A 22608-nucleotide genomic window follows, 5' to 3' on the forward strand; every position below is an offset into this window, starting at 1 on the left:
ATATATATATATATATATATACACACACACACACACATAAAATCTGGTCTGATTTTTTTATTTATATTTTATTAGATGCTATTTATAATATCTCCTGTCCCAGGTTCCCCTCCAAATAGTAAATGAAATAAAAAAAAACCAAAAACTAAAACAAACCCGTTCCCTCCCCCCTCCCCCTGCTCACCATCCTACCCCCTCCTCCTTACTGGCCCTGGCATTCCCCTACATTGAGGCATAGAACTTTCATAGAACCAAGGGCCTCTTCTCCCACTGATGACAGACTTGGCCATCCTCTGCTATACACATGCTGCTGAAGCCATAATTCTCACCATGTGTACTTTTTGGTTGGTGGTTTAGTCTCTGGGAGCTCTGAGGGTACTAGTTAGTTCAAATTGTTGTTTGTCCGAAGGGTCTGCAAACCCTTCAGCTCCTTGGGTCCTTTCTCTAGCTCCTTCATTGGGGTCCCTGTACTCAGTCCAATGGATGGCTGTGAACCTCTACTTCTGTATTAGCTGAGTACAGTCAGACTCTCTCAGGAGACAGCTATATCAAGCTGCTGTCATCCAGCACTTGCTGGCATCCACAATAGCATCTAGATTTGATGACTGAATATGTGAAGGATTCCCAGGTGAAGCAGTCTCTGAATTATCCTTCCATTCAAATATATACATATATATATGTATATATATATATAGACACACACACACACATATATATATATGCATGTGTGTGTGTTTACATATAAATATGTATGTATAAATATTTTCTTTCATTACTTTGTCAGATTATTGAGAAGACTTTGTGTGCTGGGGATGTACTGCAATGATAGAATGCTTATCTCACTTGTGCAAGAACTTGGGTTTCCTCCTCAGCTTCCTGACTCCCTCAAAAGGCATTTTATGTGTTGATTTTAAAACTGGACTTCTCTTTGTGATTATTTATATGGTGTATCTTTGTTTTTGAGCTGGACTACATAAACATATTAGAATTATATAAATGGTTTCTATGTTTTCTCTCTTTCCCTTTTCTTGTTGTAGATTCTACAAAGAAATTAAAGGATGTTCTTGAAGAATTCCATGGTAATGGCGTGCTTGCCAAGTATAATCCTGAAGGGGTAAAGTTTCTTTTTTTCTTTGTTGGCTTAATAATGTGCTTGCTAGATGAATTTTCCTTATGGAAAATTCTAGAAAAATATGTATATGTGTGTTTATATAAGTGCACACACATATGCTTCCACATATATATGTATATGTATACATATATACATATACATGTATATATCTCACATACCATAAACCATTAGCACATTTCATACAATAAAGTTCATAACAAATAGGTACTCTGGAAGGCAACTAAATACAGTATATATTATCCCACCCTCATTGATGAAAATTCTTCTAGAATGTGTATTCTTGAGAAAATGTTTATCATTAAAATATATTATTTGAGGGTTTTTTTTTCCTAGAAGTTAGGAAACAGGATTTGATAGAAAAACAGATACATTTAATCATAGCCCTATGTTCTGTAACTTTTAATATAAAATGGTCATGGGTAAGGGGCAGGGAGTAACTTTTCAGGAAATGATTCCTTAAATAAAACTTTTGAGGTTGGTGTAAACATTGTATCTTAATGAGCCACCCAAAGAACAATTAAATTCTCCTCTTATCATGTATTTTTTGGTTTATAAATACTTTGTCTGTTCCTTCAATTCTTTTGAATACAATATTTTACAGAGTTCATTTCCAAATTATTTGTTAGGTAATTCTCCATTTATTATCAGCTGAGAGATGTTATGGAATGTCTGCTCATAATTGCTATGAGTTAGTTCATAGCCTCATCAACTGCTATTTGAATATATAAGAATAAAAAACAAATATATACTGTAAAAATATGTTTAAATATGTCATCTAGATTTGTTTGTAGAATGAAATAAGACTTTTTGTTTCTGCATATTTATAATAATACAGTTCCTCCTCATCGTTCAAGATATTTCTTCTGTGGAATGACTAGGTTTTTACAGTTTTATAACCCACAACAGTATTTCTTACGAGTTTTTGTTTTGTTTTGTTTTTAAGATAAGACCTCACTCTGTTACTCACACTGGTCTCGAACTTCCAAACTCTTACCGCACTTATCCAAGTGAAGAAGGAAGACATGCATTATTACCACATCAGCTTCCATTTCATGTTTTATTTTCTCTACATACTTCTACTCAAAATTATACATTTCAAAAGTAATCCATGTTTTACAGTTTGATTTTAATGATTGCTAATAATGGAGAATGTATCAGCCATTTTAATGACATTTCCCCCTCAGATGCCAAGAAAGAATCAGATACATGTCATGTGCTTCCCTGCTATTTTGTGTTTATAGATGTTGAATAGTAAAAGAGTTAAAATTAGTGGATGTTTATGAAACAGAAAATCTCAAAGTCTAAGAGAATAGATTGGTGGAAGAAGAGAAGACAACAATAGTGAATTTTTGTCAAACTACAAATGCTGTTAGTACTCACTGCCCCAGTGATACTTGAAAATACACATATTTTCATATAAATTTAAAATATTTATCCCTTCTATACATAGCAGCTGCTTATCAGTTCACATAGGATTTGTATATATCGATAATGTGTGCACTGTAGTCCTACTATAACAAACTCCAAGACTCTCTTTATAGCTTCATTTGTTTCCTGATGATTATGAGTCACCATAGGATTATATACAGATATTAACAGATGTATTCATAAATGCAATATAATGTCAGCTCTTCAGTAATGAGCTAACTCTCCATGAATAATAAAAGGTATTGAGTGCATTAACATGATTCTAGTGAAAAACAGAAAAGTAGATCTTACTATGATCCAAGAGCAACTCTAAATTAAGAGTAAAGAAATGAAACTACAATTTAAAATAAATATTAATAAGAATTTTTCTTTGAGAAAAAATGAGCTAATATGACTCTTTTAAGAGTAATTCTGTGTTTTATAAAGCATCTCGAAAACAACTAGAAATATCTGAGATAGATAACAAAACACCTTAAGATTATTTTTTGGTAGAGAACTCATCTGGTTAATTAAAAATTAAACCAATGCTGTGAAACAATTCTTACAATCAAATCACATAAGATGCTATCATTCTGTCTTAATTGCTCAGATTGCTCAAACATTACTTGCACAATTATATATAAGTAAGAATTTGTGTAAAAAAAAAAAAACCGTAAGGAAATCTTAACCAAGCCTAACTTTAGAAATGATAATTGATCTCCTACTTTAAAATAATTTGTCATTACTCCTGAAATGTTATTGTAAGCTGAAAGAGAAGCACATATCCCTTCTGCCTCACTTATATCTTACACAAAGTTATTAACTGCATTGTTTTGCTTGAAGTTGGATGAAACAATATAAAATATTGTATGGGAAACTTTTATCAAAAATATAGTCTATTTAGAACTGTTTCAATAATAAAGAATTATTAGACAAAAGATCTGAACAGAATCAGTTTCTTCCAATTTTGTATTTAAAATACACTTAATAGTACCTTCTAGAAAAAAATGTGTAATGAAAATCTAAATAATAGTTTTAAATGATCTCTAAAAATTAAAATTTTAAAACATCTGATGTTCCTATATGTAAAAAATAAAGTTTTAAAATAAATTTATATTTAGCAAAATAAAATAATGAATCTCATAAAATTACTAAATTTTGGTATATGAGAAAATCCAGCTTGTTTTTGCATGTTTAACGTTTTTGTTTATTTGGGTTTTTTTGTTTTGTTTTGTTTTCTTTTTTCCTTTTTATCTTGGATGTTAAATTTGATTCCAAAATATTACATTCTTAGACTATTTCAGTCTTGGACTATTTGGTATCTTTCCCTAAAAAAAAAGGGAAAATGTAAGAGTAGAATAAATAAACTCTAGTATACTTTTACTTATATACATTTTTATTACTACCTCATGAATGTTGTAATCATATTTGCTTTTAATCCTTATATTTGATTCAAACCAATAGAGACTATTGGTGTATACTCAAGGAATCATGGAATCAACTGTTCTCCATTTTTGATTAAACCAGACACTCAAAGCTCTTTTTAAAGCATGCATCGTTGCTTGCCTCCTCCCTGTTCTCGATGCTCCTTGGGCGTTTCTGGGGCTGGGCTCATGATTTGCTTTCCCAACAATTTTCCAGTGTATGTATACACTGTTATCTTTTATCAGCATTTTGAGACCCCAGTTACACAGGGAACATTGTAAAAATCAATCTATAGTTTTTAAACTTTAGTGAATATGTCAGCAGAATGAGATATATGGGTACAAATTCTTTTACATTAACATATGTATTCTTTCTTTCCTTGCATGCACAGAAACAAGATATTCTTAACCAAGTAAGACATTTTCTTTTCTATTGAAATCTACCTTCTGATTTGAATGATGAACTACTCACCCATACCACTAACTATACTTATACTAACTAGGCTAACTAGGTTTCCATAGCTTCCTAGATCACTTATAGTACATAAGATTATATCAGAACAATAGAAAATTCCCCAATTAGGATCACTAGTAAAGATCTGATATAGTAACCAGATGAAAAAAATGTCCAATGTGTGGACTTTTAGGTTAGAAAATCTGGAGTTTAATTTTCTCATTTTACCAAACATATCAGTTTCAGGTAAGTTTATTTAAGGGAACTGATAACCAGTTCACAGTATGGTATTTGAAAACTGAATTAAAAACAAAATAGTAAGACTATTTTAATATTATTTTGTTTATAATTCTATGTTAACTCTGTGGGGAGAACAGAGCTAAAAGGCTGCTGATATTTCATTCTTTGGAGAAGGCTAAGCAACCTTCTGTTGATAAAAATCTATTCTGTGAACACAGCTCTTCTAGAAGTTCAGTGAAGGGTGTATAGCATCTATGTACATTACTAGGACTGGAAATAAATATTTTCAACAAAGTAGATAGAATGTACTCATGTTTTTATCAATTCAAGAATATTTTTGGACCTGAAGAGAAGCCTCAGGGGGAAATATTGTTTTTTAAGTATAAGAACTTAGTTTTTTGCACATACTAGTACCCACATACTGGCATGGAAGTGTTGTACAACAATTCCAATTCTAGAACACAGTTAGAGAAGGATCCCAGAAGCTTGCTGGACAGATAGTCTAAACAATCAGTGAACTCCAGCTTCAGTAAGAAAAGGATGGAGAACAATTGTAAAAGACAGCTGGCATGAAACTCTGGCTTCCTTTATGAACACAAACTCATTGTCCTGCATACATATATGCATGCTCTTTCTATTGGTATATATGTTTACTTACATTTCTAGTGCAGTGACAAAATAGTGTGATCATGATGTGGAGCTTAGCAAGGGGCAGGCAGGCAGGCAGGGTGCTCAATCACAAACTGAAAACTTACATCTTGAGAGCTCACAATTGCAGGGCAGAAGGAGCAGAGAAACCCTGGAAATTAGAGGAGTCTTTTACAATTTCAAATCTCACCTTCAGTGTCATCCTTCATCAAACAAGGCCACATCTTTCACCTTATCCCAAATAGTTCAACCAACTGGGACAAATATTCAAATATAATAGTCTATCAGAGACATTCTAGGTCAAACAAATACTATATAATATATAGTATTAATATTATATAATATATATCTATCCAAAATGGTTCAACCAAGTGGGACCAATATTCAAGTATAATAGCCTACCAGAGATATTCTTACTCAAACAAATACTATATAATATATAGTATTAATATTACATACTATATAGTATATTTTATATATATAATATTTTTTTCCTAAGATGAGGTTCTACTGAGATGGTATTCACTGACCATAATAACAGTTACCATCTTCCATTGCAAAGCACTTTATCCCTCAATTTTTGTAGAAACATTAGCTCCTCAAATGCAGGTTTCAGGAGATTTAATGATACTTTGGAGGCAGTTACATACCATAAGTGGTTGTCTTCTATTCCAGCATGCTCAGCTTATTACCACTAAATAGTGTTGTTCAGCATCTTCACTCAACAGACACATCTTTTCATACCACCTGCATCCCCACTTGGAGCTATTTAAAAGTTAATTTCAAAATTCGCTCTCACTTTTTCTTCAATCAGCAGAATGTTTCTATGTTCTGGTATCTGGCACAGTCTCTGTTCTGTATGCTAGCATACTTGAGTAGCTAACTGATCAGTTGTATAACAGAAAGAGCAGACATTTGAGGAGTACCACGTGGAGGGCTGGTGCTAAAAGATGTGATAAGATGTTGTTGCTCCTAGACTAAGCAACATTTTTTTCTTTTGTGACTTGGGTTTGGAGTTCTCTATCAGAGTATTTTCTATCAGTAGTTATACTTGCTTTAAGGTTCAGATATGCATTTATAGCTCCTATACCTTGAAGCAAGTGTAGTACTCTGCTCTGTAGTTTCTAATAAAATCTAGACCTTTCACATCCATACAAATGAGATTCTATGACTTTCTTTGAGAAACCTGTAAACACAGAACCTACAGTATGTAATGTTGACAACTGAAGTATATGTTAAACTCCTTTGGTAAGAACATTGATCATGATATAATTAACCAAAAAAATTAACCCTTCTGTCAAATAAGTTATAATTATCCCCCAGCTAAGCCTTTTCTATTAAAGGGATATTATAAGACAAAAATGTGAGGTTATTTTAGAGACACATCTGGGTTCAAATTATCCATGTGTACCACTTTCAAGGACATAATCCCTGGCTTACTTTGTTTACCTACAAAATGTAAATATTTTTAAGAGGTTTATGTTGAAAAAAAATGTTAAAATACCTGAAAAAGAAGTAACTTCTTATCTGTTTCAGAATGGTTGTTCCTTTAGTGCTTAGAGGCAGGTTTACCTAACATTGTGACAAAAGTAGTCCTCTACTTTCTAATTCATCCCAGATGGACTCATATAAGTCAGGTGGTGCTGGATATCAGTCTGGAACACACCAGATTCAGTTCAATCATGGCTCTGGGTCTTTGAGTCCATCTAAAAGAGTTCTGTGGGTAAGAGACAACAGCCACTGGCTCTGCATATGATTAGTCTCATAATGTAGATAGTATTGCTTCAAGAGGAGCAATGTTCTCTAGTGTCACAGAACTTATGGGCAGCCTCTATAATTTAAGGGGATTTGTTGATGACTTACAGTCTATAATTCAACTTACCACAATGGTCAGTAGCAGCTGTGAATGAAAGTCCAAGAATCTACCAGTTGCTCAGTCTAACAAGGCAAACAGGCAAGGAAGAGAGAGAATCTTCCTTCTTCCAATGTCCTTGTATAGGTCTCCAGCAGAAGGTGTGTGCTACCATACCTGGATCTTGGAATGGCTTTGTTCCAGATGACCTTGAACTCAGAGATCTCCTTGCCTTAGTCTCCTGGGATTCACAGTCATTATGCCTCAAGATCTCCATGACAAGATCTGGGTCAGAAACTTGTATCTCCCAGACTCAAGATCAGGATCACAGGTGAGCCTTCCTATAGGTCATTCCAGATATGGTCAAGTTGACAACCAGGAATAGCCACTACAAGCAGGATATACAACAAGGTATCTGGAAGAGCAGAAGACAGAGAATTGGAAGGATAAGGAGAACAAACAAATAATGATAGAGAGAAGCTGAAGGAGAAAGGGGGCTTCTCTGACGCTGATATAAAAATGAAATCTGATCCATTTGCCCCAAGACAGACACAGAGAAGTCTTTCTGAGGCAGCCATTCACCTAAAAAATACAACGTCTATGATGACTTTGACAAAAATATGTCTGACTTCTACAAGGAGAACATGGATGAACATGATGAGGACAAAAGTAAGGCAAGGATGGAACTTGAGTTTTATGATGAGCCCAAATTTATGTCTAAGATCATAGCCTCAGGGCCAGTGCAAGCAAAATCTAGGAAGAAGACAAGTCAGGCAAGTGGGAGAGCCTGGTGCATGCAAGGAAGGAAAATCAGAGGGAAGTTGAGAAGCTGGAGTAGGAGCCTTTTACACAGGGATCTGGAGAGGGGGACCATGCCACCATCAAGCAGAACAAAAGTGGGCACAGAAACCTAGTGTCAGAAAATAATTTCCAGCTGACTGCATGCAAAGTGACTCAGGAGAAAAGTTCATCACTTTCCTCAAGGAACACCTCTAAGAGCTATGGTAAATTGGGAAACAAAGGAAACTTTGCCTCATGCAAGTTCTCCTTTTCCATTACTCAGCAGGGCAAGGTCAATTCAGATGGACTCCTTCAATGAGGACCTTGCATGACTCTATGGCTTGTTGGCTCAGGAAGGAAAGCTTTGTCAGCATCTGGACCATGGAAATAAAAAGGAGCAGGAATTGAGTTGCATTTTCCATCACATACAGTCAGCTCAGTCTCAGCGTAGCCCCTCAGAATTGCTTACACATCACACAGTGACGATTGTTTATCATGTTAAAGAGCATCACTTTGGATCTTCTTGAATGGCATTGAATGAATGCTTTACTAATTACCTAAAGAGAGGAAATGAACAAAAAAACAGCTAAAAATAAGAAAAACACATAGATAGACAGGGAGATAGACATTTCTCTCCACTACATTTAGAAAACATGGTTTGGCTCATGAAGAATTTAAAAGCCTACAAGGTTGAGGGAAAATATAAAGATGATCTTGTTGACCTTCAATTTCATATCAAATGTCATAAAATCAAACAGAAAAAACAAACAAACAAAAACATAAGGTGAGATATCTTAAGCCAAGTAAATTAAGAGCATTAGTGGATTTCCCAGACCCTAGCTACTCAAGAGAAAGGTCAACATGAAAACCCAGAAAGGATCAGAGACAGAAGAAATACTGCAGGGCAAAGAGACTAATCTAGGTAGGTCCTCCTCTTAATCCTCCCACTTGTCCTACTCCTACAAAGGAAAGGAGTACACCAAGGAAGCAGAGGAGAGGAAGTAGAGCAACTCCAGTTTTGATAAATCCAGACTGGGGACCAAATAATTTGTGACTTTGTGGTTCCAAAAGAAAGAGGCAGCAGAGCTCAGGGAACCTTTAAATTCAAGCAAGAGGGAAAGTTTGTGGCAGAGGAAAATACTATGGTAACAACAACAACAACAAACAACAATAAGAACAAACAACAACAGCAACAATGATATTCAAGAAAAGAAACAGAAGAAGAATGGGATCCAGAGTACACACCCAAAAACAAGAAGTATTACTTGAAAGGCAACCAGCAAGTCAAGGGCAGTGGCAAATGGATGAGCCATGGCTGTGGCCATGTAGGTTCACATTCCAAAAACCCAGTACCAGCCCCAAGTGAGCCCACGACAAGTTCAGTGGGGAAGAAGGAGAGATGGAAGGTAATGAGAGTGGAACAGATAAAAGAAGACAAGGAAGGTTTATGACCCCCCCCAGAACTCCCAGGCACTAAGCCCTCAACCAAAGAGTAAACTTGGAGTGAGCCATGACTCCAGCTGCATATGTAGCAGAGAATTATCTTATTTAGCATCAATGAGTGGGGAGCCCCTTGGCCCTATGGAAGTTTGATGACCCAGCATAGGGGAATGCTAGGGCAGTGAGTCAGGAGTGGATGGGTGGGTAGGGGAGCACCCTCATAGAAGCAGGGGAGACAGGTAAGGGCATATGGGGTTTAAGTGGGAAGGGGATAACATTTGAAATTTAAATAAATAAAATAATCAATAAAATAAAATAAAGAAAGAGAATGCTGCCATAGAGCTGAGGATTAGGCTCAAGTTTTGAGCAGGTGCACGCACGCACGCACACACACACACACACACACACACACAATCACAAGCATACACACACATCACCACCACCAGCAACTACATCAAAATTACAGGAATTAACAATCATTGCCCACTAATATCTCAACATTAAGGAAACATTCCCCCAAATTGACCATATAGTTGGTCACAAAGAAAGCCTCAACAGATACAAGAAAATAGAAATAAACAATTTTATCTTATTAGACAAGTATAGATTAAACATGGACTTCAAAAACAACAGATGCATCAGAAAGCCTACAAAGTCATAGAAACTCAACAACTCTCTACTCTATGATCACTGGGTCAGGGATGAAATAAAGAAAAAAATTAATGACATTATAGAATTCAATAAAAAATGAAGACATGACATACCAAAATTTTTTGGACACAATGAAAGCATTGCTGAGAGGAAAATTCATATCACTAAGTACCTTAATAAAGAAATTAGAGAGTTCTCATACTGTCAGTTTAAAACTATACCTGAAACCTCTAGAAAAAGAAAAAAGAAAAAGCAAGCATTGCCAAGAAGAGTAGAGAAATAATCAAACTTGGACTGAGAACAATCAATTAGAAGCAAAGAAAATAATACAAAAAACTTAATGACACCAAGAGTTTGTTCTGCAAGAAAATCAACATGATGAACAAACTCTTAGTCAAACTGATTAGAGACAGTATCCAAATTACAAAATCAGATACAAAAAGGAAAACATAACAAGAGACACTGAGAAAATTCAAAGAATCATTCATTAAATCTTTGATTTTCTAGATAGATCTCACTTACCAACGTTAAGTCAAGATCAGATAAACTATTTAAACAGTCCCATAATCACTAAGGAAATAGAAGCAGTCATTAAAAATGTGCTACCCCACCCACCCCCAAAAGTCCCTAGGGCCACATGGTTTTAGTGCAGAATTTTATCACACTTTCAAAAAAGAGATGAATACAAAATAATTCATGTGGAAAGTCTTGGGAAGGTCAGAAGTACAAGGAGCATGCTTAAAAATAATGGATTCAATATAGTGAACACTAAATTAAATAGAGAGAAATTTAAAGCAATCTCACTAAAATCAGATACAAGGCTACTCACTCTTACCCTATCTATTCAACATAATACTTGAAGTTCTAACTAGAGAAATAAGACATAAAAGGACATGAAGGTGATATAAGTAGGAAAGGAAGAAGCCCAGATATCACTATTTGCAGATGATATGATAGTATACATAAGAAACCCCAAAAATTCAACAAGAGTACTCACTCATAAAGCTGATAAACATCTTCAGCAAAGTGACTGGGTACAAAAAAAAAATCAACAGCCCTCCTTTATACAAACAAAAAAGTGGAACAAGAAAGGAATTAGAGAAACAAAACCTGTCACAATATAAAATATTTTGGCATAACACTAACCAAGGAGGTGAAAGATATGCATGACAAGAGCTTCAAGTCACTGAAGAAAGAAACTGAAGAAAATATCAGAAGATGGAAAGGTCACCCATGCCAATAGATAGGATTAACAGTGAAATTGACCATCTTACCAAAAGTAATCTACAGGTCCATTGCAATCTCCATCAACATTCCAGCACAATTCTTTGCAGACTTTGAAATAGCAATTCTCAACTTCATATGGAAGAAAAGAAAACCCAGGATGGCTAACAGTTCTGTATAATAAAAGAACTTCTGGAGATATCACCATCCCTGTTCTCAAGTTGAACTAAAGACCAACAGTAATTAAAATTACATTGCATTGCTATAGAAACAGAAAGTGTGATCAATGGAATAGAACTGAAGACCTTGAAAAAAAAAAAAGCACTCACCTACAGACACTTGATTTATGACAAAGAAGCCAAAACCATGTTGATTTTCATGTCCCTAATGACTAAGGAAACTGTACATTTTTTAGGTGCTTCTCTGCAATTAGAGGTTCATTTGTTGAGAATTCTCTGTTTAGCTCTGCATCCAAGTTTTTCTATCTTACACAAGTCAGAATGGCTAAGATCGAAAACTCAAGTGACAGCACATGATGGGAAAGATGTTGAGCTGGGGGAACACTTGTCCATTGCTCGTTGGAGTGCAAAGTTGTAGAACCACTTTGGAAATCAGGTTTTCAAAAAACTAGGAATAGTTTTACTTCAAGACACAGCTATAAAACTCTTTATTGATTTGATTCCACAATTTTTTCTATAACCTGATAAATCTCAGCTGCATGTATGTACATATATATATACATATCACATATATGTATATACATATGTATGTATATACATATTACATATGACCAGTTGACATTGTTGCTCCCCCCACTTGGCTGCAAACCTTCCTGTGAAGACTTGAATCCCCAGTGTAGGGGAATGCCAGGGCTGTGAGGTTGTAGTGAGTGGGTGGGTGGTATGTGCCCACCTTCTCTCCTTCTCACTGAACCCACCTAGTTTCTTGAGACAGTCTCTCAATGGGACCTGGCGTTTGCCATGTAGCCAAGGCTGGCCGGCTAGGGAGCCCCAGATAGCCTCTTTGTCTATGTCTGTCCACCAGGGCTATCAGAAGCAGCATACACATATCATATATACACATATTCACATACACATATATATGTATGTACATATTACATACATAGGTACATAGATACATTGAGACATAGATATAACTTAATCAGATCATTACCCATATTTTAAAACTTTACATTTTCTACTGATATCTTCAAAGTGTACAGTTTATTTTAAGTTTACTAAAAATAATAATGTGACATAAAATATATTCATAATGAATAAAAATATAGAGCATATGCATACTCTTTCAGTTGCCCCAAATAATATTAAACATAAAAGATATTCATTTTTTTCATTTTTAAAGAAATAGATGACAGAAATTTTTCTTACCTCTCAGTCAGTGTAATAAAATGAAAAATATTTCATCTCAGTTAGCTGAGTAACCTGAGTGAGGAAAGGTCCCTCTAGGGATCCGGAGGTGAGGCAGATCTTCCTATGCATGTTGTTGCTCTTCAGAGGCCAGCAACTTTTCTGGCTTGTTGTCTATAGCTATTCTATGCCTAGTAATTCTCCAAATCTTTACTTGTTCAGCAGCTATACCTGTTTCTAGAAAACACCCCACTGTGTGTGACCTTTCAGTGATAAGAGTCAAGCCCAGTCAATATTATCTACATACTTTTGTTGCCAAATGTATGCCACATTTGTCTCCATTTCTCAGTAATAGTCATCTTACCTATTCTTCTCTGCTATAAGAAGGCATGCTTTCTGGAGTATCCTGTACAGTCACATTAAGCTTGAGGTGAGAGTATTAACATCATTCTGTAGCCTTTCAAGTGGGCCAGGACTCTTTAGCCAGAAATGACAACCTTCAAATGAGTACAGATGAGAATGCTTAAAGACTGTATGATATGTTTTATTAGAATTCTCTATGGTAAGTTTTGAAATAATTAATTAATTAATGTTGGTTTTGATTTGGCATTATTATTGATAACATTTTATAATTTTTTAATTGGATATTTTACATATTTACATTTCAAATTTTATATTCTTTCCTGGTTTGTCCCCCTGAACCCTACCTCTTCCCTCCCCATCTCCCTGCTTCTATGAAGGTGCTCCCCCATTCACCCACTCCCACCTCACAGCCCTGGCATTACCCTACACTGGGGATTCAAGCCTTCAAAGGAGGGTTTGCAGCCTAGTGGAGGGAGCAACAATGTCAACTGGCCAGACCTCCTTCTCCTGGAGCTCCCAAGGACTGGACCACCAATTAAGAGTGGAGGGATCCATGGGATTCTCTTCCTATTGATGTTAAATAATGCCATCTTCTGCTATGTATGAGACTGGAGCCATGGGTCCCTCCATGTGTACCCTTTGGGTTGGTGGTTTAGTCCCTGGGAGCTTCGGGGGTTCTGGTTGGTGGTAATTTTCAAAACAATCACCATTATTGGGAAGAAAAGAGGTAATAATGTCAGTCATTCTATATGCCTTACATGTAAGTATATGATACTACATCATTTTTGTTCATGCTATATATCTGAGCTACCCAGGAGAAGTCTGTGGGTTTGGAAATAACATTTTCAATTGATGGAGGTGGAAAGAAATTTTGAAATTTGAAAGGGTAAAATTTTATGTCATATGGTTGTCATGGAGATCGAAACATCTAACTAGAAATCATGTTGTCTTTGTTCTACAATATCAAAGGTGAGACACATGCCTGCCATTGCCAACGATAGCTTAGAACCGCTCAGCCTTGGCCTCATCTTTCTTTTGTAGACTTGGATATAGAAAATGTCTCAGGTAATTTATGAACATGGTAAAATGTCCTATTATCTCACTGGATTCGAAATTACATGCTTAAATATGTTTTTTTAGACCATAGATTTTGAAGGCTTCAAGCTGTTCATGAAGACCTTTCTGGAAGCAGACCTCCCTGATGATTTCGCTGCCCACCTTTTCATGTCATTCAGCAACAAATTCCCCCATTCCAGCCCAAATGTAAAGAGCAAGCCTGCTCTGCTTTCAGGTGGTGAGTATGTTTGCGTAGAAATGTAAACATATTATGAATTGTAAATGAGACAAGAGAATCAACAGTGAAGAAAAGACATTTGATTGAAAATTGTCTGTGTGTCTGCATGGAGTTTCTAACAGATACTGATTTTTAAAATGTCCCCAGTAAAATAAGCACTATAGAAAATAGGATTCATTATGATTTACAATTTGAAATAGGAGTTCACATTACTTTGATGACCTTAAGAGACATTTTCATCATTTGGAATTTTTTTTTCAAAATTCCTGGACAAATATAAACAACTGAACAACTGAAGATATAATAAAAAGAACCTATGAATAGGAAACTTTTATTTATAAATCAATGGTGGCATCTATCATTATACATTCAAACTTTTATTTGTGAGTTCAGAACATTTTTGATTTTTCCTTAGTTACATTTTTGCATTAGAGATATGGTCCTGTTAGGATGACATATATTTTGCTTCATTTTCCCAAGAATATACAACATGAACTTGTTTAGAAGGTGATGGGGAACTGAAAAAAAAGATAGCAATAAAAATGATCCAGTTGGAACAGTAGGTAACCTATAGGATCCTTAGTTTGGAGGAGCCAAAAAACAGACTCAAGGGCCTGGGCCACAGTCTGAGATAAGAGAGTGTTTGAGTGATTTAACTCATGGTCCTCTGGGTAGAACTTCCTTCGTTTTATTTTTTTTCTTTTCTTTTTTTTATTGTATATTTTCTTTATTGACATTTCAAACATTATCCCTTTTCCAGTTATCCCTTCCAGAAACTCCCTATCCCAAACCCTGTCCCCTGCATCTATGAGGGTATGCCCCCATCCACCTACCAACTTCTGCTTTCTCTCCCTGGCATTCCCCTAACCTAGAGCATCGAATCCCAAGACAGGACCAAGGGCAACTCTTCCCACTGATGTCCAACAAGGCCTTCTGCTACCACATACTCAGCTGGAGCCATGGGTCCCCTCCACTCTTTAATTGGTGGTCCAGTCCTTGGGAGCTCCGAGAGGAGGGGGTCTGGCCAGTTTACATTGTTGTTCCCCCCCACGTAGCTCCTTCATTCCCTTCTCCAACTCCTCTATCTGGGAACCTGCGCTCAGTCCAATGGTTGGTTGCGAGAAGTTGCCTCGCCTCTGTATTTGTCAGGCTCTCACAGAGCATCTCAGGAGACAGCCTTATCAGGCTTCCATCAGCAAGCACTTCCCAGAATCTGCAGTAGGGTCAAGGCTTGGTGACTGTATATGGGATAGATCTCCAGGTGGGGCAGTCTCTGGATAGGCCTTTTCTTCAGCCTCTGCTCCACACTTTGTCTCCATATTTCCTCCTGTGAGTAGTTTGTTCCCCCTTGTAAGAAACACTGTAGCATTCACATTTTGGTCTTCCTTCTTGAGCTTCATACAGTCTGTGAATTGTACCTTGGGTATTCTGAACTTTTGGGCTAGTATCTCCTTATCAGTGAGCACATACCATGTGTGTTCTTTTGTGACTGGGCTACCTCACTCAGGATGATATTTTCAAGTTCCATCCATTTGCCTGTGAATTTCATAAAGTCATTGTTTTTAATAGCTGAGTAGTACTCCATTGTCTAAAAGTACCACAATTTCTTTATCCATTCCTCTGTTGAGGAATATCTGGGTTGTTTCCAGCTTCTGGATATTATAAATAAGGCTTCTATGGACATAGTGGAGCATGTGTTCTTATTACATGTTGAAGCATCTTCGGGGTATATGCCCAGGAGTGGTATAGATGGTTCTTCAGGTAGTACTATGTCCAATTTTCTGAGGAACCACCAGACATTTCCAGAGTGGTTGTACCAGCTTGCAATCCCACCAGCAATAGAGGAGTGTTCCTCTTCCTTCACATCCTCTCCAGCATCTGCTATAATTTGTTTTTGATCTTAGCCATTCTGACTGGTATGAGGTGGAATCTCAGGGTCATTTTGATTTGCATTTCCCTGATAACTAAGGTTGTTGAACATTTCTTTAAGTGCTTCTCAGCCATTCTAGTTTCCTCAGTTGAGAATTCTCTGTTTAGCTCCGTTCCCCATATTTTATTAAGGTTATTTGATTCTCTTGAATCTAATCTCTTGAGTCCTTTGTATATATTGGATAGTAGCCCTCTATGGGATATAGGATTGGTAAGATCTTTTCCCAATCTGTTGGTTGGGAATTTTGTCCTATTGACAGTGTCCTTTGCCTTACAAAAGCTTTGCAATTTTATGAGGTCCCGTTTGTGGATTCTTAATCTTAGAGTATAAGCCATTGATGTTCTGTTCAGGAAATTCTCCCCTGTGCCTATGTGTTCAAGGTTTTTCCCTACTTTCTCTTCTATTAGATTCAGTGCACCTGTTTTTATGTAGAACTTCCTTCTAACCTTCTTCAGAACTGAAGCTCTGTAGGGGCATTAACAGACTTTAATCTCAGACTTCTTCTTAGTACCAGGGCAGTTGTGCTTCACCAACTAGCAGGAGTCTCACTCTGTCTAGTCACAGTTCTAACTCAAGCTGGAGAAGAACCTCTGCTACTCAAATCCTGTGTTGAAGATTGAATGCTAAGGTGATTGATCTCGCCTTTTCCCCCATATTCTCCTCTCTGACAGTGCACCTCTTCAAGCATGACAGACATGAATCTTGGGTGCTACAATGCAGTCTTAAAGTAACATTCTTGTTCTTTGATCTCAGGATTTGTTTTAATTTGTAGAACAAAAGTATTTGTGTGATCTCTATTAATATTTGCTTCATTAAAGATAAAACATTGGAGAAGGGCAATTGACCCATCACATAATATCAAAATAACTTGTTTTAAAAATATTTATCATCTTTAAAAGTCAAACTAAGTGATTTTTGAAGTATAGTACTGTTTTCCACTGTTGAATCTCCTTGTGTTTTGTTTCCTGGAGGTCAGCTAGAAGATCACATCTGAGTCTGTTTATATTGTTGTGCTCTGTCACATGCTCTCTTAAACATCTCAGTGAACAATATTGAGAAAGTGAGAATGAGAAAAACAATATCATTATGAAAATGATTCAAACATTACAAATCCCTGAAAGCTCTGAGGACCCAAGACAGACAGGCACTAATATAGAGCACAATCCATAATACCGTGGACAGGGTCTAGAGACCAGGAGTGAGAGAAAAGTGTAATCCCTGCACTCTGATAATGCAAGTTTAAAAACCATTTTAGAAAATAGGTGATAGAGCAAGTATCAAAACATAAGCAGAGGCAGATTCATAATGCTCCAGTAACATGATCACTTGTACTGCTTTCACATAAACTATTCAGTTGACTTTGCATAAAAATGTTAGGCATTATGTATAGTAACAAAGATTTTGTATGCAAATGTGTATAGCTGCACTTTGTCACAGGTTACCTAATAATCTGCATGGCATTTTGTGAAATGGAGGATTAATCTTGAGAAGACTCTTACTGACACCCGTTCCACATTGACTATTGATAATTATATTTGCTTTGAATGTGTGGAGCTCCTAAGATGCTTAAATAGCTCTATCTTGCCACCTCTATCTCAGCAAAGCCTTATTATGTACCTGATATGCCATTCCACTAACCAACTTCTGATTTACCTTCCATTCTATGAAAATAACTGAAGTGTAGGCATTACACTGTCCTTGCAAACATTTTCAACACTTTAGAATCCCTCTTTAGAATTTAGAGTAATGATAACTCAGATAACTCTACTATACTACGATCTCCATTTCAGTCACTATAGCCTTAGTATGAAGAAAAATAACAGAGATAATTTTTTAAATATGTGTACTTCAGACTTTTATTATAAAGGATGTGTATAGCTTTAGGACTTCTTTATTTTTAAATATATCATCTGGAAAAATAGTTTACTACCAAGAAGATTCGCTAATTTGTTTTCATTTTTAAAATACTTTTAATTCTTAAAATTTATGCAATTTTTACCATCAGCCTAGATATATTATGCAAGTTTCCACCCCATATAGAAAATAGCCACGTGGAGTGCTGAGATGACCTAGCAGTTAATGTTTGACTTATTTGCTGTCAAACCTGGTGTCTTGAGTTCCAACATCAAGATCCTCTTGTAAAAGGAGAGAGTAGACTTAGAATGTGTTTTTTCTGACTCCCCATGTACCTGTCTCCCACAGAAAAGTAGAAGTAAAAGCTTTGAAAAGTTAAAAGAAAAATAAATGTAAAAGCTTAAAACAGTTAAAAGTTGGTCCTCTTAAATATTAAATGCCTTAAAGTCTCCTTGTGGATTGTTTATTTAGTCCACAAAACATGGGTATTTACCATATCTCCATTGAGCTTCTTTTCTGAATCTCCCATAAGGTAACCCCCTTACAGTCTAAAGGCTGACTAAATTCTGCCCAAATATGTCTCTACTTATCTTGATGATTTGCATCTTCCAATTGCACATGTACAAACATTACAATATATCCTTCCTACTCTCGACTGCATTGGGTTGAGTTACACAGAAAGTGCGCTCAAGCACTTGTTATGACCAGAGTTAACCAGCCACTGACAGGATCACAGCTTCATTAATTATTGTTTGTGCCTTCTAGCAAGGTCTCAACTTCCAATCTCTAAAATAATCTAGCAGAAACCCAACACTATTACCCCCTGACAAGTTCCAGTTTCTTTAGTGGGCTTATGTCAAATTACTATTTTCTAGGCCATTTAAAACCCTTGACACAATAAATCTATGTGAGTAGAGTTGTTTTTAGGTGCTAGTGTGTGCAGCAAAGGAACAACACATGAAACCCTGACCCTCCCTTCCACACTACTGAGATGCCCTATTCTGCTTCAACCTTAGTATGAGTCTTTGACTCATGCAACATAATTAAGAAAATGATAATGCTACAGGCTTCCTCGGCCTTCCTAATTCTCTGTCTTTCTGTCCCATGGACTCCAAGCCTACTTTTAGTCAGCTATTTCTAATGAGTGGATAATGCCTGCTCTGCTCACCTGGGAATCTTGGCATTTGTTTTGTTTTAATGTAATTTCTTTAGGAATTCATGGAGAATTTCGTAAATGCATATAATGTACTCATACTCAGTCACTGTCAATGGCCATTTGTAAATCCTGTGGATTCCACCTCCACACATTCTCTTTAACTTTGTGTCCCCTACTGTCCTATTCTTCTTCATCTTCATCATCATCATCATCATCATCATCATCATCATCATCACCATCATCATCATCACCACCACCACCATCATCATCACCACCATCATCATCAACCAGCACTCAAAGAGTCCAATTAGTGCTGTGATATATGCACAGGCATGCTGTCACTGGAGTATGATCAACCAACTAGAGACCATGGCCCTAAAATACTGACCTTTGCCTCCCCACAGAGCCATCAGTTATCAGTAGCTCTTCAGCTAGGAGCTAAGTCTCTTGTGTTCATCCTACCCAATCTGTATAAAAATTCTAACTGGTTTGATTATGTGTAGGTCTTGTGCAGGATTCTGGAGTTCATTGTATTTTTCCTTTCTAGTGATGATTGGACTTTTCACTGAGATAGGGTCTATGTAGACCAGGCTGGCCTCTAATGTATAGAGGCTGTATGCCTCTGCCTCCTCAATGTTGAGACTAAAGATATATGCCACCATGTCTGGCTTGCTGTGACTTCCTGAGTATGATGGTCCTGTCATGTCTAAAGGACACTTTTACCACAGTGCTCTTCAACCTTTTACAAACTTCTCTTAGAGTCTTTCTACACTATTTTCCAAGATGTTAAAATGTTCATGAACTTAATGCCTCTGCCAAAGATTCACTGCAGTTGTCTGATACACAGTGGGTTAAATACTGGAAAAGAAATAATCATTATGGTGTCACAACTTAATTATGTCCTTGGGAAACAAGCAGGCATCTTTGCAGAGGACATTTGTCTCATAGCATTCCTGACTTTTACCTTCATAAAATGTGCCAACTCCATACACGCACTGAAAATTACCTTCAAGTATTTTTTTTAATACAGACATCTGTTAATAGCAGTTAGAAGTAACTGCTATATTTTAAGTACTATAGAAATGAAAAGAAAAGTTAATATAGCTCACCAACTCATTCAAACACACAATCTGCATATTCTTTTGAGGTTAATAATGTCTAAAATGTAGACTCCACAATGATGAATATATCACGATTAACTGTGAAATATTTGTTGTTTGTTCTTAGTCATTTTATGCTGGAAAGATTAAATTTTCCCTAACAGTTTTTAAGTATGATCATATTATCCCTTCATTAATGTATATGTTAACTCTGTATACCAGGGGACACTTCAGGGAAGTCAAAGTTCCTTTAAACTAAAGGATGAAGGTATGCAATTATGTGACTAGTTGCACTGTAATCAATTCTGTAATTTAAGTGCAACTTTAGATAAGGAAAGAACAAAGCAGTATGCTAAGATCTCAGACACAGAGTATGCTAATGCAAGGACAATCTGAGATTTTTCTTTGTGCTGAGAATGGGAAAGTGGTACTTGTAAATTTTCCTTCTCAATTTCTTTCAACATTACTTTTTTTTAGTGTTTAATATTTAATTAAATCATTATTTTTCTTTTTTTTCTTTAATCTCTTTTTACAATCTAGTCTTCATCCCCCTCCTAGGCTGCTCCCAACCTCTCCCCATCCCATACCTTCTCCCACTCCTCACCATCTTCAAGAGGATGTCCTCAGACCCATCCTCACCCTACCAGCCCTCCCACTCCCTGGGGGTCTCAAGTCTCTTGAGGTTTAGGTACATCTTCTCTCACTGAGGCCAAACCAATCCTTTGCTGTATGTGTGGCAGGGACCTTATATCAGCTGGTGTTTGCTTCCGGGTTGGTGGCTAGGTGACTGAGAAGTTGCCCTCCTCCTCAGCTTCTCCCAGCTTTTCCTCAATTCAACTACAGGGTTCCTCAAGATGTCCATCTCTCAGGTCCTTCTCCAGGACCATGTCTGCCTGCACACTGCCAATGGACTGAACCTCTGAAACTGTAAGCCAGCTCCAATTAAATGTTCTCCATTATAAGAGTTGCATTGGTCATGGTGTTTCTTCACATCAATAAAACCCTAAATAAACACTTAGTAAGCAAACTTTTTTGTGGGTATCGAGCAATGAACTCAGATCATATTATTGACTGAGCCAGCCTCTATGCCCTGAAGTTGTGGCTTTGGTTTTGTTGTTGTTGATGTTTGTTTGTTTTGCTGATTTTTAATTTATAATTACATCATTTCTCTTACCCCTTTCTCCTTCCAAACACTCTAATATACCACCTTGCTTTCTTTCCAGTTTATGTACTCTTATTCCATTAATTATTGCAAAAAAACATGTATTTATGCATAATGAGTATATATATATGTATGTATGTATATATATATATATATATATATATGCAGCTCATTTTATATAATGTTACTGAAGAATATATGTTTTCATGGCTGAATACTCGTTTTTGGATAGTTATTTAGTGTGCTTTTCCCTGGAGACAACTATTTCTCCCATCCTCAGCATTCCTACAACATGCCTGTAGTGTTTTGTATATAACAGAAAGCTCACAATTTCTAGCTGGACTAAGCATGAAGAGTGAATACCAGTGTGAAAGGCTGAGCAAGGAATCTAAAAAGAGAAACTGAGGTATTTGAATACATACTTTAGTTTATTTTTAAAACACATATTATAAAATTCTCCTAAAGGAGCATTGCATGCATTTTAAGATATTTATTTGGTAATATTTAAAAATTTCAAACATACACCTTACTGTACAAGTTGCCCTGGCTATACTAGTGATCAACATAGCAGCCATTCTCCAGTTCTTTACAGTTTTCAGAAGGCAGTTTTCCAAAAAGTTAACAAAATGCCCAAGAGAATTTGTAAGGTGAAAGGGCAATTCAACCCTTTAATTTTATAAGATAAAGCCCAGGATCACGTGGCACACCAGCTTAGAGATGGATAAGTCGCACCTTGTGGCAGTAGTGCACAGAGGAGCAAACCTGTTCCTCTCAAGGTCAGGATGTCAAAATGAGAGAGGAATGATGCTGGTGAAGAAACAAATCAGCAGCTGGGGTTGGGGTGGAAGCAGGGAGGGGGGCACAAAGTGGAAGCTGTCCGGTTGGGGGAGGGGCAGAGTGGAAGCCAAGCCCAGGTGTGGATCAGACTTGCTTGTCATGCTTAGTTATAACTCTTCTCCAAATGAAGTTAGAGATCGTTTCTAGATTTTAAACTTGGAAGAAATCATGCTGTCACTGATGTGAAAGATGTTGTGAAGGATGAGTCAGAAGCAATAAAAGGTACAGAGGATATTTCCTTCAGAGAAATAACACACGCACACACATGTTAATTTGAAAAAGTTAATGTACCT

At 36.5% G+C, this 22608-nt stretch overlaps 1 protein-coding gene and 1 pseudogene across 6 annotated transcripts in view; both read left to right on the forward strand.

Annotated features, from left to right (window-relative positions):
• Dgkb (diacylglycerol kinase beta) overlaps window positions 1–22608 on the forward strand; it is a 716847-nt gene that overhangs the window by 179417 nt on the left and 514822 nt on the right. For 4 of the 6 annotated variants that reach the window (XM_031355722.1, XM_031355725.1, XM_031355723.1 and 1 more), the window contains 3 exons: window positions 1038–1114; window positions 4356–4376; window positions 14123–14276. In XM_031355722.1, the coding sequence (XP_031211582.1) occupies window positions 1038–1114; window positions 4356–4376; window positions 14123–14276 (252 nt within the window). The remainder of the gene's footprint in view (window positions 1–1037; window positions 1115–4355; window positions 4377–14122; window positions 14277–22608) is intronic. The other 2 variants (XM_031355727.1, XM_031355728.1) reach the window with 1 other exon arrangement.
• LOC116080386 lies at window positions 6519–9414 on the forward strand (annotated as a pseudogene).

Source organism: Mastomys coucha, unplaced genomic scaffold (assembly GCF_008632895.1).
Source record: "Mastomys coucha isolate ucsf_1 unplaced genomic scaffold, UCSF_Mcou_1 pScaffold6, whole genome shotgun sequence".
NCBI lineage: Eukaryota > Metazoa > Chordata > Mammalia > Rodentia > Muridae > Mastomys > Mastomys coucha.